The sequence below is a fragment of the Equus caballus genome, chromosome 12 (assembly GCF_041296265.1).
Source record: "Equus caballus isolate H_3958 breed thoroughbred chromosome 12, TB-T2T, whole genome shotgun sequence".
Taxonomy (NCBI): Eukaryota; Metazoa; Chordata; class Mammalia; order Perissodactyla; family Equidae; genus Equus; species Equus caballus.
In genome coordinates this window covers 38,473,108-38,488,793 of record NC_091695.1, presented here as the reverse complement: position 1 = coordinate 38,488,793, position 15,686 = coordinate 38,473,108, and the positions used below count along the sequence as shown (strand labels likewise).

The window sequence follows — 15,686 nt, the reverse complement described above, 5'->3', positions numbered from 1 at the left end:
CTAAGGTCCCTTCCAGCTCCCCCATCCGCTTGTCCCCAAGATCCCCTCATTGTTGCTTGGGGCTTTCTCACCCTCTGGGGAAAGCACACAGCTCCTCCTGCCCCAGCGTCCACACCTGGAAGAGGAAGGGCATCCTGGGGACTCCCCCACTGCCCCTCTGACCCTTCCCTGACCCGTCTCCCAGACCCCTATGTGAAGGTGTGGCTGATGTACAAGGACAAGCGGGTGGAGAAGAAGAAGACGGTGACGATGAAGAGGAACCTGAACCCCATCTTCAACGAGTCCTTTGCCTTCGATATCCCCACGGAGAAGCTGAGGGAGACGACCATCATCATCACCGTCATGGACAAGGACAAGCTCAGCCGCAACGACGTCATCGGCAAGGTAGGGGGCAAGGCAGGCGGTGTGGTGCACACACCCGGCACCCAGCGAGTGTCTGTCCTTAAAAGAAGCAGCGGAGGGGCCAGCCTGGTGGTGTGGTGGTGAAGTTCGCACGCTCCACTTCAGTGGCCCGGGATTCATGGGTTCAGATCCTGAGCACAGACCTACACACCGCTCATCAAGCCATGCTGTGACAGCGTCCCCCATACAAAATAGAGGAAGATGGGCACAGATGTTAGCTCAGGGCCAATCTTTCTCACCACACACAAAAAAAGAAGAAGCATCAGGGGTAGTGGGTGAGCGCAGGACTGGGCAGTAGGAGAGAGAGGGTCAGTCCCTTCCCCTCTCTGAGCCTCCATTTCTGAAATGAGGAGATTGGATGAGATCCTCCCTAAGTGTCCTCCTGTGGGTCCGTCAGATCAGGACAGACCACTGGAAGGGCAGGGAAAACAGGAGGTGGGAAAAAGAAGTGCCCTGGATCCAAAAAGAGGTTTTCTGGACAGCATCCTCAGGCAGGGTCAGGACCTCAGAGCAGTGTCACCCGGGTCCCGTCTGCAGAGGGTGAGCCGTGTGGGGCAGTGTCGAGAGCTGCAGTCAGACTCCAAAGACCCAGCTTCGGTTCCCGCCTCATCTGCTGCTAAACAGCTCTGTGACCTTGGGCAAGTCACTGCTCTCTCTGAGCTTCCGTGTTCTCCTTGGTAAATGGAGCTCCTCATACTGACCTTACAGCCCTTCCCAGGGTGCTGTAAGAATTGCCTGAGCTACGTGGATGTCCTCCTTGAAGAAAATGACCTCCCCTCATTGTCCATTAACAAAAAATCCCCGCCTGCCCTTGAGTTTTTCTAAGATGTGAGTCTGTGCCATCAACCCTCCCATTTTTCCACTTGGAAATGTTTAGTCCTGGGTGTGTTTATGGTTTAGTGTTGAGAGTGTGGGCTTGGGAGTCAGCCCACCTGGGTCCAGGTCCCAGCCCTACCTCTTAACAGTCATAACCTTTCTGAGCCTCATGTCCTCCTCCTGAGACGAGAGTGAGACAATCCCATCCTCACCGTGTGCTGGGAGGGTTAAATGAGAGAACTCAGGTGAGCTGCTTAGCACAATACTTGGCACATATATGTTAACTACTCTTTTAATAAAAGCTATTTTTGAGCCATTCCTATAAGGGCACGTGTGTCTGTTCAGACACGGAGGTTTGACCAGGAACAGTGCAGGAAGCCAGAGATGAGGGTGGGCGCAGGGGAAGGGTGGATGCCAGAAGCAAGTGAGGGGACATGACAGATTGCTGGGGCATGGGTCAATATGGGGTAAACGGGGCAGGGGGCCGAGGTGGAGGCACCCGCAGACAGACAGAAAGGGAGAACTCAGCTATAGGGGGGCAGCAGAAGTAAGGTGGCCTCAAAGAGGAGAGCTGGCCTGCCTGCCATCTAGCAAGGCCCAGGGAGCATGGCTGGCTGACCTGTGGTCACGGGTGGGACAGTTCCCCAGGATGCTGTCACCCATCCACCAGCGGGACTGTGTGTTCTGAGCAGGGCTCGGGGCCTGCTGAGCCCCTGCCTTGACCAGCTCAGGCCGAGGGCTGAGTAACCACATCCACTTCTAAGCTTTCCTGCAGCTTAGCCTTTTGGAGTTGGGTGTCCTGAGATCTCAATTATCGCTCCTTTTCAACAGTCCTGCCTTGCGCTGGCTGGACCAAGGTGGAGGTGGATTTCTTCTCACTTTGGCCTGGGAGCTTAGGGAGCCCTGTGCTCTTAGGCACCCGCCAGTCACAAGGCTGGGGGATCATGCACGCAGCCCCATGAGGCTGGGAGCCCCTACCATAGAGGCCGACAGGATCGGGCTGCTAGTGTAGAGCCAAAAAGACCTGGATTTGAATCCCTCTGCCCCACTTATAAATTCTGTGACTGGGGGCAAGTCTCTTAACTCTCTCCAACTTCGTTTCTCCATCTGTAAAATGGGGGTAATACTATACCTACCTCAAACAAAACGAGTCGGGAGTCTAATTCGAAAGGGCCAGGCATACCCGGGCTCCCAGGGGAGGCCCAGCAAGGAAAATGGGCCACGCTGGCAGTGGGGAGGGGGGATGAGGTCTCTATGGAGTAGGTTGTCACTGCAGGGGGAGGCCCCTTGTCCCCATGATCATGTCATTGTGGAGCTGAAGTATCACCCCCTGGGGGGGTAGGGGACAATGCCTCAGAGAGCACCACTAATGCCATCCTCTTTCCTTTCTCCCCAGATCTACCTGTCCTGGAAGAGCGGGCCCGGGGAGGTGAAACACTGGAAGGACATGATTGCCCGTCCCCGGCAGCCTGTGGCCCAGTGGCACCAGCTGAAGGCCTGAGTGGGGCCAAGGGAGGCCCAGGGGGCCAAGGGCCTGGGTCCCCATCACGCCCTCACTTTATGCACAACGCCCGGCCTGGCCCCCCTGCCATGGGTGAGGGGAGGACCCTGAGGGCTCGGCCAGGGAGGGGTCCCAGGAATCCATCAGGCCCCATTTCTAGGAAGTACCAGCCCCATCCTCCACCAGTCCAGCTCGGGGGGAGGGGCTCTGGGAGCCATTTTCCTGCTTTGCCCCTTCCCTTCCTGACTTGCTGATACTAAAGAAGTGGGGGAGAGCACGAGCCAGATGGGCAGATGGGCAGATCCCTCCAGAGGCCCGCCAGGTGGGCACGGTCCCCCGTTTTCTTTAAGGCAGTGCCTGGAGTGGAGAGAAGCTGCCCCCTCCCCAGCCCACGAGGTGGGCCCAGGAAGCGGGGAGGCCGAGGCGTTCGTCCCCGGCCTGGCCAGGAGAGGCCCGTCCCAGCACAGTTTCAGGTGCCGGCTGGGCCCTGAATGCCGACGATAGCATATAGCCTGCTCCGGGGTCCTGGAGCCGCAGCCCTGTGTACTTGTGTTGTGTTCACCATGTGTGTGTGTGCGCGTGCCTGTGTGTGTGTGCGCGCGCGTGTGTGTATGGAGGTGGGGGCACTTGCTCCCTGTCCCCCTGGGGCCGGCAGTGCTGAAGGTTATGCAGAGAGGGCAGCATTTCCTGAAGTGAGGTGGAGCTGGGGGCTGGGAGAGGTCCATGCACAGAGCAGGGGTGGGAGAGGAGAGGCAGGCGAGGGGTGAGTGGGGCAGGGAGGGGGAAGCGAGGGAAAGAGGGGCAGACATTGGAGCTGGGCTGAGAACTGGGCTGCCTCCTGCCATCCTGCCCCCACCCAGTGCCCCTCTCTGCTCAGAGTTCTCCAGTAGCTTCTTCTGCAGTGATTTCATCTCTTGAACATCGCCTCACGTCTTTCAGGTACCTATTGTACGTGCCACATTCCACCCGGACTCACCTGCTCCCTTCCTTCCCAGGGGTCCCGAGCCCCACTAACTCTCTTCCCTAACAGTCTCATCCGAAAACACCCTCAACCTTCCCAGATCTCATTTCCCAGCCACGTTGGCAATATTCTCCACATTTTCCCACTTCCCTCCCCTCCCTCATGTCTCTGTCTGTGCACACCTCCCCACCCGCACGCCCCATCCCTCCATCCCCCTTGCTTGCAGGCCTTCCATTTCCTTCCCTGTTGTGATTTCTGATCTTCCATCGCCCGACCTCCAGGAATGTCTTCTCCTCTTCCCCGCGCGCCCGTCCCTCAGAGCAACTCCTTCTGCCCCCCTTAGTTCAGGCAGAGGAAGCAGGGGAAAAATTCTAGGATCCTATGAGTTCTGAAGTTGCCCCCCACCAAGAAGCTGTGGTTTCTCCGCCTCAGCTGCTGCAGAGACTAGAACTGGCTTTCCCTCGGCGACAGCAGATTTCGGGATGGTCCTTGCTTTGGCCGGCTCCTCCCCACGCGGGTCTTAGAGGTGACAGCCTCGAAGGCAGGGTCCGCGAGCCGGGGCCTGATGTTCCCCGCACGCACCGCCAGGTGGCGCCCGGACACCACGGTCTGTGGCCATGGGCCTGACACCCCAGGAAAGGAGACTCTAGGGAGGGTCCCCACTTACAGAGCACGGCAAGCGCATCGGCATTCGAGAACCATTTTCCTTCAGTAGGCTTCCCCTTGAGCTGAGCATTCCGCTCTGTGCAGTAGACGGGTCGCGTTTTTGCCCACATCAAAGTTTTCTTACAGTGGATCTCACACCCCTCGCCCACCCCTCCCCCTCGGATCTGGAGGACTCGAGTACAGAGTAGGTGAATCATTTTGCAGCGTGAAGAATGCTCATGTAAAGCAAACAGTCACCCACATTCCTTGTAAATCCAGATTTTTCTCTATTGTAGCTTTGCTTAAAATGGGGGTCTGCCCCAACCGCACGGTCCTAACAGGGCGGGCCGGGAGCCAGCCCCCAGCGGGGATGGGAGGGCCAGCGACTCCGGAGGCTGTGTGCTGCCTTGAGAGGCAGAAGGGATCTGTCATCCTCCAGCCCTCTCTTAGATCCTGCGCCCTCCACTCCGGGGGAGGCGGGCGAGGGAGCGAGCCGGCCCCAGGCCCTCAGGCCCCACTCCTGCGGCGCAGCCCTCGAGCTAAACCAACTGGCATTGAGTGGGCGGGGCAACTGCATCCTTCCCCGAGCCCCGCCCACGGAGCTCTTAGCCAATCATATGCAGAGAGCATCTCCGGACGGAGTCTGTTCCCAGTCTCACCCCACCCAGGCACGTTGGTTAACCCGGCCTGGGGTTCCCCAACCCCGGACGTCCAGTCGGAGCTCCGGGACGCGGTGGTGGGGCGGCGAGTGGGGGGCCAAGGGCTGGCTCTGGAGGAGGCGGGTGGTGTGGGATGAGGGCGGGGGCGGTCTGAGGCCATAGGAGAACAGAGAATGGGGGAACTTGAGGGTGGGGGAGGGCACTGGAGCCCGGCCACCATCCCAGGACCTTAGGCAAATCACCCACACTCCCGGGGCCTCAGTTTCCCCATCTGTAAAATGATGGTAATAACACTTCACCTACCTCATAAGGGAGGTTGTGAGGCGGCCGTCACCTGACCTGGGGGTGGAGGCAGGAGGACTCTGAAGGTGCTACCCGCGAGTGAGCAAAGTATTATTACCGCAGCCTGAAAGCGAGGCCCACCCGCCCCTCCCCCCATGGCCTCCAGGGATAGCCGAGGCCACCTGGGCCCATCTATCTCTTCACTGTGTCCCAGGTCCCTTCATGAGCGTCATCTGCCATCTTCGTGGGCACCCTAGACTTAGTTGTTTCCTTGTTCGGTATCTTTTCTTGTGACCATCTCCCCACATAACTACTGTACAAATTCCACCTACCCCAGGACCCCACACCTGCCCACCGGCGCCAGACGCCTGGGAAGGGACAAGGAAAACAGCCACACAAAAGCCAAGGGGGGCCCCCAGAGTCCCCAGCTTGGCTGGGGCCCCAGGGGTGGGGATTGGTGGCCCCTGTCTGTATTGTGTGAGTCATTGAGCGCAAGTGTTTTATAACAAAAACAAAAACCCACTCTCGCAAAAAATTTGCAGTGAAGAGAAATGAAGAAAAACTGAAGGAAATAAAAAAAAAAGGACAAAAGAACCAGGCAAAGTTTTTCCACCACACGCACCCTCTAAGCCAGCAAGATTTCCTCTTTGCAAAATCATATTTTTGTGGGAATGGGCCCTGCTTTTTGTGGCAAGGCCCGTTCTGATTAATAAAGGATCGTGAAAATGTAGGGCCTTGGCTGTTTCCTCCGTGGGTCCGAGCCCTCCCTCACCTCCCAGGGGAAGAGGCAGTGGGGTGAGGGGCATGGGGAGCCTGGGGCTGTCTCCCCTTGTCACCTTTGGGATTTGGCTTTACTGGTGGGTAAGGCCTTCCCGCCGATCCTCAGATCTAGAATGAGAACCCACCCAGAAAGCGGGATGAGCCACGGCTCCTGGATCAGGCCTGAAGCAAGGCTTGCTGGGGGTGCGGTCTCCTCGAGGTCTGAGGGGTGCCCCTCTTGCTCACCCAGCCCGACATCCCCTCCCTCGCTTCCTAGGGAACCCTCATCACTCTCCAAGGCAGGTCAGACAAACCAAAGGGGGACCCTCCACCTTCCCCACCACCACCTGAACTCCCGCTGGGCCACTGTGGTTCCAGGCCAGCATCTCCTCCTCCTTCCTGGTCCTCAAGGGCACAAGGAAAGGGCTCCGGGTCTGCTGGCTGGACCTGTGGCTTCTCTCCACCCTTTTCTGGTTTAATCTTTTGGGGCTGGAAATGTCTATCCAACTCAAAAGAGCCCATGGCCAGTCCCAGCCTGAGGGCCTGGCCTTCTCCAGCCACTGTGGCCCCCAGCAAGCTATTTCCTTCCTCCCGTCTCAGATCCCTCAGTCCACAGAAGAGCAATAACCACCCCACCCCCTCCTTCGCTCCCTACACACAGCTCGGGGGAAGCTGAGGCCGGCCAGCTCTCGGGGTCCTTCAGAAGTCAGATGCTCCATCTGTTACAGGCACAGAAAGAACAAGAACCCCTGTGTCGTTATGTGCCCACCTGCTGGCCTCTGTCCCACCCCGGAGTGAAGGGGGCCATTGTGCCTCCTGCTCCCCAGGGCGTTTGACTGGCAGCTCCTCGTGCTGCACGAAGGCTCTCCACCCCACCCCCACAGCTGCCCGCACTCTCCCTTTCTGCCCCATCCATTCCTGACAACTTGGTTTAAATGTCCCGTTCCAAGGTGGGTTCTTTCTTTTTGGCTTCTGATCTCTGTCCAGAAATTGGAGGGAGCCCTAGGGTCAGGTAAGTACCCTCAAGCGTACCCCTTGCCAAAACTTCTGTTCGCGCTATCTCTGGGAAAACAGCTCTGAAAAACCGGGCCTGAAAGCAGGGACGGCTCGGGCCGGGCAGAGGTGGCAGCCCCTTGCTGTGGGTTCAGGCCTCCTCCTGGACTTTGTGCCTCGGTGTCCTGCCTACGCGTCGTTGGATCTCTTTTCACCCATGCCGACGCTGAGACACTCGCCCAACCGGCCCTGTGCCTGGGACCACTGCCCTCTGGTGTTCTCTTTCCCCTGCAAGTCCCCCCTGGTTCCACTGCTTTCCGGAAGGCTGGCCTGGGCTATGTACGTGCTCCCCTCCTCTGCCTCCCTCACAAAGACAACCAGAAGGACACCGCTTGAACACACTGTACGCCCCAGCCCGTGGCTCCCCAGACCACCTGTGTCCCTTGAAGATGCTCCGCTCCCTGTGTCTGTGTCCTTTGTGTATGTATATGTGTCCTGTCTCATTTAGATTGTGAGCCCCCGTGGGCAGGGCCCCTTGTCTGAATCCATGTTCTGTGTGGCACACCTGGGTGTGTTAATAAATGTCCATCCTCAGAACAACAGTGCACAAGTGTCTTAAGGGAGCTTTGGGACAGGTGGCTGAGCGAGCCCACGTGGTGGTATTGGAGGCAGGGAGGTGCTTTGGGCAGGGCCCCCAGTTGCCCAGCACCCTGTTCTGTTCCCCAAGCCCCTGAGCGTGGGCGGGAAGAGGGGGATGGCCACAAAGCATCCCAGCTGCTCTGCCAGCCAAGAGGCCTGGTGGTCGGGGGGGCTCCAGGAGGAAGAGCAGGTTACGGATGGCTCCCACCCATTCCACCCCCAGACCTGACCGCCAGCCAAAGATGGAGGGGATCTCCGTGCTGTGGATCGGGCACTGGGTTAGGAGGCCAAAACCCATTTATGGGCAAGTCACTTCCCTCCCTGGGTCTCTTCTGACGCCTCTGCTTTTCCCATCACAGTCCCCACCGACTGCCTTCCTGCTCCGATCTGCCCTTGGCCTCTGTCCTGCATCCCTGGCACAAACACAACTCTTCTGGGGCTTTCCTGCCCTGCTTCTCCACAGCCCAGCCCCCACTGACCGCCCCTGACAATGTGGGGAACCACGAGCATGGCCGTTATGACAGGCGCCCCTTCAGAAGTTGTCTCACCTTCTCCCTGCTCCCCCGAGGCCACGTGGGAAGTCACAGGCAGTTAAGTGGGGGGTGGGCTGGGACTCCTAATGCAGTGCTCTCTCCATCACCGAGGGGAGCTGGGTTGCCCAGCTGTCCCCGGCAATGGCCCCTTTCCTACCATGGTCTCCCCGATTTCCGCATGGAGTCAGAGACCCTCGATAGTGCTCTCAAACTGGGTATGAGCACCTGCTTTACCCAAACTCTAACTTCCAAGGAGGAACCGGCTCCTAATGCTGGAGAGCAAGTGAGGAGCAAAGCCAGGGACCAGACCTCAGGGTGGCCCATGAGGGACTCATCACAGGGCCTTCGCACCGACCTAGAATTCTCAGGTGAGTGTCACAGAGGAAGAGGTACAGGGACACAGACCAGAGAGAGGAAGGAAATCTAGGCAGTCATTCCAGGGTGACTGCTGCTCCCTTCACAACCCCTCTTCCCCTACATCTAAGATCTGCCTGAAGGGAAGGTACACAAACACCAGGTTGCATGGAGCACGGAGCTGCAGCATCAGATCTGAGTAAACTCAACTCCTTGTGTGCAGATGGAGACACTGAGGCCCAGGGGGGCCACAACCTGCTCGGGTCACTAGGTCAATAGCAGGACTAGGACTGAAAACCATGCCTTCTGATTCCAGGCCCAGGGCTGTCTCCCCTCTGCCATGCTATGAGTCACAGGGCAAGACAACAGGCTTGGGGCAGCATCTCCTCCCCTATCTGAGCCATCTGAGGTCTCAAATTCCTTCCTCCGAGTTCCCAGACCCCAGGAAGGTCCACGGGCCCTGATGGAGCCTCGACACGGGGAGCCTGGGCATCTGAGGAGCCTGGGGGAGAGACAAGGTCTGCAGCCAACGCTAGACCCCTCTTCCTCCTTGAGAAGGAGGCAGCCTCCAAACTTCCCCAGCCGGCCAGCTCCTTCCATCCATTCAAGGCCTTCACTCTCACAAATGACTGCTCCAGATCCCCCCCAGCCTCCTCCTGACCCAGGCCCCGCCCAGTGGCCCGCGGAGCTGCTGGGCAGGGCTTGACCTTTTGGCCTTGTATGACATCAGTCCTGTTGCCATGGTGATGATGGCCTGGCAGCATCTTCTCCCTGGAGACGGGCCTCTAAGCTGAAGGTTTTACAATTTTCTTCCTCTCCTTAAATCTTTTTTTCCCCAACAATGAGGGGAGAAAGTAATACCATGAGTGAGTCAAAAAGAGACTAAGAGAGAGAGAGGAAAATGGAGCGAGAGAGATGGAAGGAGGGGAGAAAAGAGTCATGAACAGGGAGGAAGTGGGTCGGTCCTAGTGAAAACAGAGAGAAAGGTCAGCCCAGCATGAGTGAGATTCAAAAACACACTAAGAATCTGGAAGCTGAGAGTTAAGCCGGAGAAGACCGAGGAAGGCAGGGTGAGGGGCTGGGAGGCAGAGAGAAAGATAAAGCAAAACCAGCCTTGTGCAGCCAAAGCCATTTGTGACTGAGGACAATCACTTGTTCCCGAGACAGGACACGACAGTTGGCCGGGGCCAGCCTGACGCAGAGCTGGGGCACATGGACAGAGGGCAGTGCCAGAGGGAGTCCAGGGTCCCCACAGCGATGGGACCCGGTGATCCCAGGGCTTATAAATAAACAGCCATGTGGGAAACGCACATTCTTTCTCCAAGAAATATAATTTATGTTTACAGCCAGTTTTTTTTTTTTCTTCCTAAAGAAAACATTACCATGTGGGGTCCCTGCCCCTGACAGTGTCCCTGAGTGTCCCCAGCCCTGGCTCCCTCCTCCCATTATTGCTTGGATGGGAAAGATCTGGCCCTGGGAATTGCAGAGCGAGGCCCCACTCCTCACCCCCTTGAGGCTGTCCCTGGTGACGGAGTGGAGGCACACCATGCTCGTCCGTGCCCCGCGCCGTGCCAGCCACTGACGGTGCCCATTTAAGGGAATGGAGAGTGCAGGCAGTGGGAGAGGTGTAGAGCAGCCTCTCTCTTGGGTGCAGCAGGCCCTAGAGGCACAGTGGCTTCTTTTCAAACTTGACAGCTGGAAGGCTCAGGCTGTGGGGAAGGGAGAGTGTGCTCCCAGCAAGATTCCAGGCACCAGCTGGGAGAAGAGAACAGAATGGCGGTATCAGAGACTTTGCCTTCTGAGCACCCCCCACCACCACTTCCCCATACAAATTTTAGGGGCCCTGGGGAGGGAGGTATGTATGGCAAGGTATGCGGAGAGGCAAGGGCAGCTGCAGTGTTAGGACCCCAACCTCAGTTTACCATTTCTGTCCTGGGCACCGGCCCCAGCTCCAAGCCCCTGGCCCTGGGCCAGGGCCTCCTCCAAGGGCAGTGCTGCCTCCCACAGACATTGGTCCACCCAGAGGTAGTGGTTCCTGCACCAGAAAGGGTGGTTCTAGGAGATCCAAACTCCAGGAGGAGGGAGGTTGGTGGGCAGCCCAGCCATCCAGGCTCAGCCGAGGTGGTGACGCCAGACAGCGGGGACTCTGGTTCCAGGAGGAAGCTGGCACCTCTGTTGTAGTGTCAGAGACTCTATCAGAGACTAGACAGGGCTAAAGGGGACTGAATGGAGCTGGGACTTCTTGGTCTGATGACTGCCCAGGGATCAGCCAGGAGGCAGTCTTCTTACTACCTGGGAAGACGGCCCCCAGGCCTACGTGTCACCAGCAGCTGGCCCAAAGTGGTCACTCCTCTGCCCCAAGTCGGGGTCCACCGGTCCCACAGCCATTCCCAGAGCCCCTCCTCCCAAAGTGGCCAAAGTCCATCACCCAGAGCATAGGCTCAGGTGCCCAGTCCTGGAGCGGCTTCCAGGGCACGGAGGCTGCCTCTGGGGGACCCCAGAGCCCGGGAGCCCCCGCCCCCTATGAGCAAGTCTTCTTCCTCCTCATCCTCAAAGGCTCGCGCTGGGCGCCGGGGCGGCGGCCGGGGCGTGGGCTCGTCGCGCTCGGCCATGCGCTCGACGGCGCCCTCGCCCACGAGGAAGACGGTGTCAGCGACGCGCGGGGGCCCGGTCACCGGGTTGTGGTCGTAGGAAAAGACGCGCAGGGCGCGCAGCGGGTGCAGGTCGGGGAAGCCGCCCAGGCGGTTGCGGTCCAGGTCGAGGATGTGCAGGCGGCCCATGCGCAGCAGCGCGGGCGGGAACTCCTCGAAGCGGTTCCCGTAGAGCCAGAGGCCACGCAGGCCCGTCATGCGCGGCAGCTCGGCGGGCAGCGCGCGCAGCCGGTTATCGCCCATCTGCAGCGACTGTAGCGCCACCAGGCGCAGCAGCGGCCGCGGGAAGCGCCGCAGGAAGTTGCCCTCGATCCAGAGGCAGCGCAGGCTCTGCAGCTGCGCGAAGTCGGCGGGCAGCGCCAGCAGCCTGTTGCCGCCCAGGTAGAGGCGCGTGAGGCGCGGCAGGCGACACAGGCCGTCGGGCAGGCGCTCGAGTTTGTTGAAGTCGAGCGCCAGGATGCGCAGCTCGCGCAGCTCCTCGATCTCCTCGGGCAGCTCGCGCAGCCCCGTGCCGCTCACGTACAGCTTCTGCAGGCGGCTCAGCGCGCACACGGCGCTGGGCAGCCGCCGCAGCCGCCTCCCGCTCAGCTCCAGCTGCTGATCGCCGCTGCGCAGCTGCTCCTCCGCGTCCGACGGCAGCTCGTCCGGCGTGGACTCGGCGATGCCCATGGTCACGGGCCCCGGCAGGGGCCGCCGCCGCCGCCGCCCGGCATCGCCCCGCCCTGGCCGCCCCCCGGCCTCCCCGACGGGGCCGAGGCCGCGCCGGCTCCGGGGCCCCCCGCCCGGGCCTGCCCCTGCGCCGGGAGGGGGGCCGTGCCGGACCGAGAGGAGGCGCCCGCTTGGGGCCGCGCCGCCGCGCGCCGCGCTCGGCCGCCCGCCCTCCGGCCTCCCCCGTTCTCTCTGCCGGAGGCCGACTGGCTCGGGTTGGCGCTGACTCGCCGCTTAGGGACTCGTCACCCTGGCAACCCCCGACGCGCGTGCGGCTGCCAATGAGGCGGATGGAGGGCGGGGCGGGGCGGGGCCAGGGTGCCAACCGATCGGGGTCCCAGCCTCCAGGCCCGCCCCCCGCCAGCCCATCCGACCCGCCAGGGAACCAGAGCGCGCCAAGGGAACCCAAAGTCCACGCCCCGCAAGCCTGGCACTGTGCCAACACAGACCCGACGTCCGATGCTGTCTACACTTCCGGCCACAGCGAGCCGTTTGGTGTCTGGTTGTGTGCGCTCAGAGCAGCGAGTCCAAGGAGAAGGAAAAGAGGACCGAGGAAACGCCGGCCCACGACCCAGGAGTCTGGACAAGTGGCTCTCGAGGAGGGACTGAGGGGCGCGGTTACTGCAGACCATTCCTGTCCAGCGGCATGCGACCCCTCGCTGGGGTCACTTTAGTAACCCGCAACAGTGTTCCTTCCTGGCCCTTTTCAAGGTGGGTCACGTGTGAGGATTTGCGGAGACCCAGGAGTTGGCTCCGTCCCCCTCCCCTCCTCGGGCACCCTCGTTGCACAACAGGTTTCTCGCTAGTGCGGTCACACCCCTGTCTCGTGCCACGTCCCTCCAGCTATGCTCAAGGTCTGTCTGTGGCTGCAGTGGGCAGAGGACTGGGACACGGGAGCGCCACCAATGATGACCGCTCTTATTTGGGGACCCTTCCTCTCACGCATGCTCCTGCCAACAGTGTTAGCCCCTGCCCTCTCCCCGCCAGTTCAGACCCTCCAGCCTGAGCTCCTGGCACACTCTCTCGGTTATTGTGAGGCTGCCCCGTGCCCAGCGCTGTGCTGAGAGCATCACACTGAACTCTTGCCACACACCTAGAAGATAGGTACCCTCATTACTCCAATTTTAAAGATGGAGAAACTGAGGCTCTGAGAGGTTCGATTGAGCTGGGTGACTTGCCCAAGGTCACCCTCTCGAGCCTCTGCCCTTTTCCATGGACCACACCAATAAATGGAAACATTGATGGCTCCACCTCTGGCAATGAATTTGCTCACAATGGAACCTTTAACTCTCATGACAAAACTATACAGAAAGCATTATTAATCCCATGTGAAAGATGAGGAAAGTGGCCCCAGAGGGATTAGGCAAGCCGCTGAAGGGCACACAGTGAGTAGAGGTTACAGCCTGGCAGCCCAGTCTGCAGGCTCCATGTCTCCCCTTGAACCTGGCTGGTGTGACCCAGGGAACTGACTGGACAGGCAGACCTCCAGACAGCATCCTGCCCTTTGACCCACCCCCACCCACCCCCACTGCCTGCTAAGAGGGTGGCCAGCCCCAGGGCCGAGAGCAGTGACACTGCAACCTGAGGGTGGGAACCACCCCCTCTGTAATGTAAGCTCCGAGGGGCAGGCGGGTTTGTCTGCTTCCCTGTCGCCCCAGGTGCGGGCACGTAGTAGGTATTCAATGAAAATTTTTAACATTTTTTAAAACGGAGGCAAACTTCACATACAGTGAAATGCACAGATCGTTGTTACAGGTTGTTGCGCTCTGACAACTGTAATATTTCCGGCACTCAGGGTTCGCTCGTGTGCCTCTTCCGGTCACTCCCACCTCCCAGAGGCCGCCATGGTCCTGACCTCCGCCCTCATGGATCAGTTTTGCCTGTTCTGGAATTTCACATAAATGAAATTATGCAGTGTGTACTTTTTTTGCTCCTGGCTTCTTTTGCTCGGAAACCCCCTGCGTTGGATAAAGGAACGGAAGGGCAGAACCCTAGCAGTCGTCATGAGGCAAGGAGCGGCATGGGGTGAGCAGGTGATGGGGGACCCAGAAGCAGGTATTGCTCTGAGCCAGGAGCCGGCCTCAGATCCCTGTACTGGGAGGGAGACTGACAAGATGCGGATGACACTCCAGGCTGAGGTAGGGGACCCAGGCAGAGAATAAGTGGAGCCCAGACGCCAGACCTGGGGTGTAGGAGGCTTCTGAGCTCAGCCAGAGGGTCTTCCACCTCCTTCCAGACCTCACCTAAGCCCCAGTCCAGCTCTCTCCCTTCCGCTCATTTGGGAGAACTTCTTACCTCAGAGACCAGCAAGTTGAGGAAAACCCAGGGAGGCTGATGGATGAGCATGAGCGCCTCCCCCACCCCCACCCCCTGCCGCCCCCAAGTCATTCCCCCCCCTCCGAGGGAACATTCGCTCTGGAGGAGGGAACCCAACCAGTACCCCCTCACCACATGCTCCAGCACCAGGCAGCCCTCCTGGGCTCTGCCGGCCCAGGCAGGAGCCCCACCAGCCCCTGCAACTCCAGCACCAGCCTGGCAGAGCTTCCTGGGTTCAAGGGCACAGGGGCCCAGCCCTCTTCTTTCTCCGAGTCCTTTCCTTGCTCCCCGTAGCTCCTGTACCTTCGCCTCCCACCAGGCCCTTCTCAGTGGGTAAAGGGAAAATGTGCTGGCGTTCCGGGCCCACGCAGGCTGGCAGCAGGGCAATCGTGTTGATGAATCATGCTGGCACCGCAGGCGCCCAGTCCTTGTCGAGGCATCGCTAATGAATTAACTTCACCCCCAGCACGGGGCCTCTCAGCATTTCCCTCCTCCTCAGGAAGGCAGGAAACTGAGACCCGGGAGGGGGGTAGGAGGGGAGGACAGGGGGCTCCCACAGCCCCAGGGATGGGCCCAGACCCCGCCATCCCCTCGGCCCCCCAACAAGGAAAAATGCCCCAAGTACGTGTCCCTCGGGCCCCCAGAAACGGCCTCTTCATTCCTAATCATGAGCTGTAACCATCCTGCCCACCTCCAAATCTGTACTTTTTAAGGAAATTTTTGAAATACAGAAAAGGCACAAAGCTCTCTGTGATAAAAAAACCCCTGTGCCCCGTATCCAGCATCGACAGTGACTCGCATTTGTCATACTTGCTTTAAATCTATTTTCTTTTTAAATAAAAGGAAGAAAACAGCACATGTGATATAGAGGTCTCCTTCGTCTCCGCTCCCGTGCCCCGTGGGCACCCCTGCCCCCGCCATGCTGACCCCGCCAAGGCCCCCTCTGGTTCCCCTGCCCCTTTTGGGGACGGGACCGCTGTGGCTGCGGAGACCTGAACGAGATCAAGGAACGTTAGCATTGTGGGTTCTTAGAAAGCAGGGATTTGAGCCTATTAGAGCCAACCACGAAATATCAGAGCAGGGTGAGGACTTGGCTTCTCTGGGGGCCATCACAGGCTCTGTTAAATGTCTGCAAGAAGCTAGGGATCCTCAACCCAGAAAAATGCATGGAGGCAGGAACTCACGCAATGATGTGCACCATTCCCATGGGTTCAGGCCGCCCCCCCGGGGTTCTAGTCTAACTCCTTCACTTGGCAAAAGAGGAGAGTGATGATGCACTTCATGCCATGGCCCACTCCCCTTACCTGCACCAGTCCTCGCCTTCATTCGGATATTCATTCAACAAACATTAAGCCCCTACTTGTGTGCCCAGGCCCTACGAATGTGAACAGAACAGACAAAGCACCCCTGCCTTTGTGGAGCAGATATTCCTGCGAGTGGAGATAATCAACAAAACGCCTTTCACAG

The 15,686-nt window shown here is 59.3% G+C and overlaps 2 protein-coding genes across 14 annotated transcripts in view; one reads left to right on the top strand and one right to left on the bottom strand.

The window, feature by feature from the left end:
• The window catches only part of SYT7 (synaptotagmin 7), a 67,127-nt gene extending 61,131 nt beyond the window's left edge, over positions 1-5,996 (top strand). For all 13 annotated transcript variants that reach the window (XM_070228806.1, XM_070228801.1, XM_023654165.2 and 10 more), the window contains 2 exons: positions 185-384; positions 2,615-5,996. In XM_070228806.1, coding sequence (XP_070084907.1) covers positions 185-384; positions 2,615-2,719 — 305 coding nt within the window. In that variant the 3' untranslated portion in view covers positions 2,720-5,996. The remainder of the gene's footprint in view (positions 1-184; positions 385-2,614) is intronic.
• A 3,860-nt stretch (positions 5,997-9,856) lies between these two features.
• On the bottom strand, positions 9,857-12,008 carry LRRC10B (leucine rich repeat containing 10B). Its single transcript, XM_023654169.2, has 2 exons — positions 10,467-12,008; positions 9,857-10,299 (listed from the first exon to the last, which is right to left on the bottom strand). The coding sequence occupies exon 1, from the start codon at positions 11,862-11,864 to the stop codon at positions 10,986-10,988; it is 879 nt and encodes a 292-aa protein (XP_023509937.1). The 5' UTR covers positions 11,865-12,008; the 3' UTR covers positions 9,857-10,299; positions 10,467-10,985.
• Between the last annotated feature and the right edge of the window lie 3,678 nt (positions 12,009-15,686).

Bases quoted from the DNA above. Each gene is read 5' to 3' on its own strand.
- LRRC10B (XM_023654169.2), bottom strand. From the start codon at position 11,864: ATGGGCATCGCCGAGTCCACGCCGGACGAGCTGCCGTCGGACGCGGAG.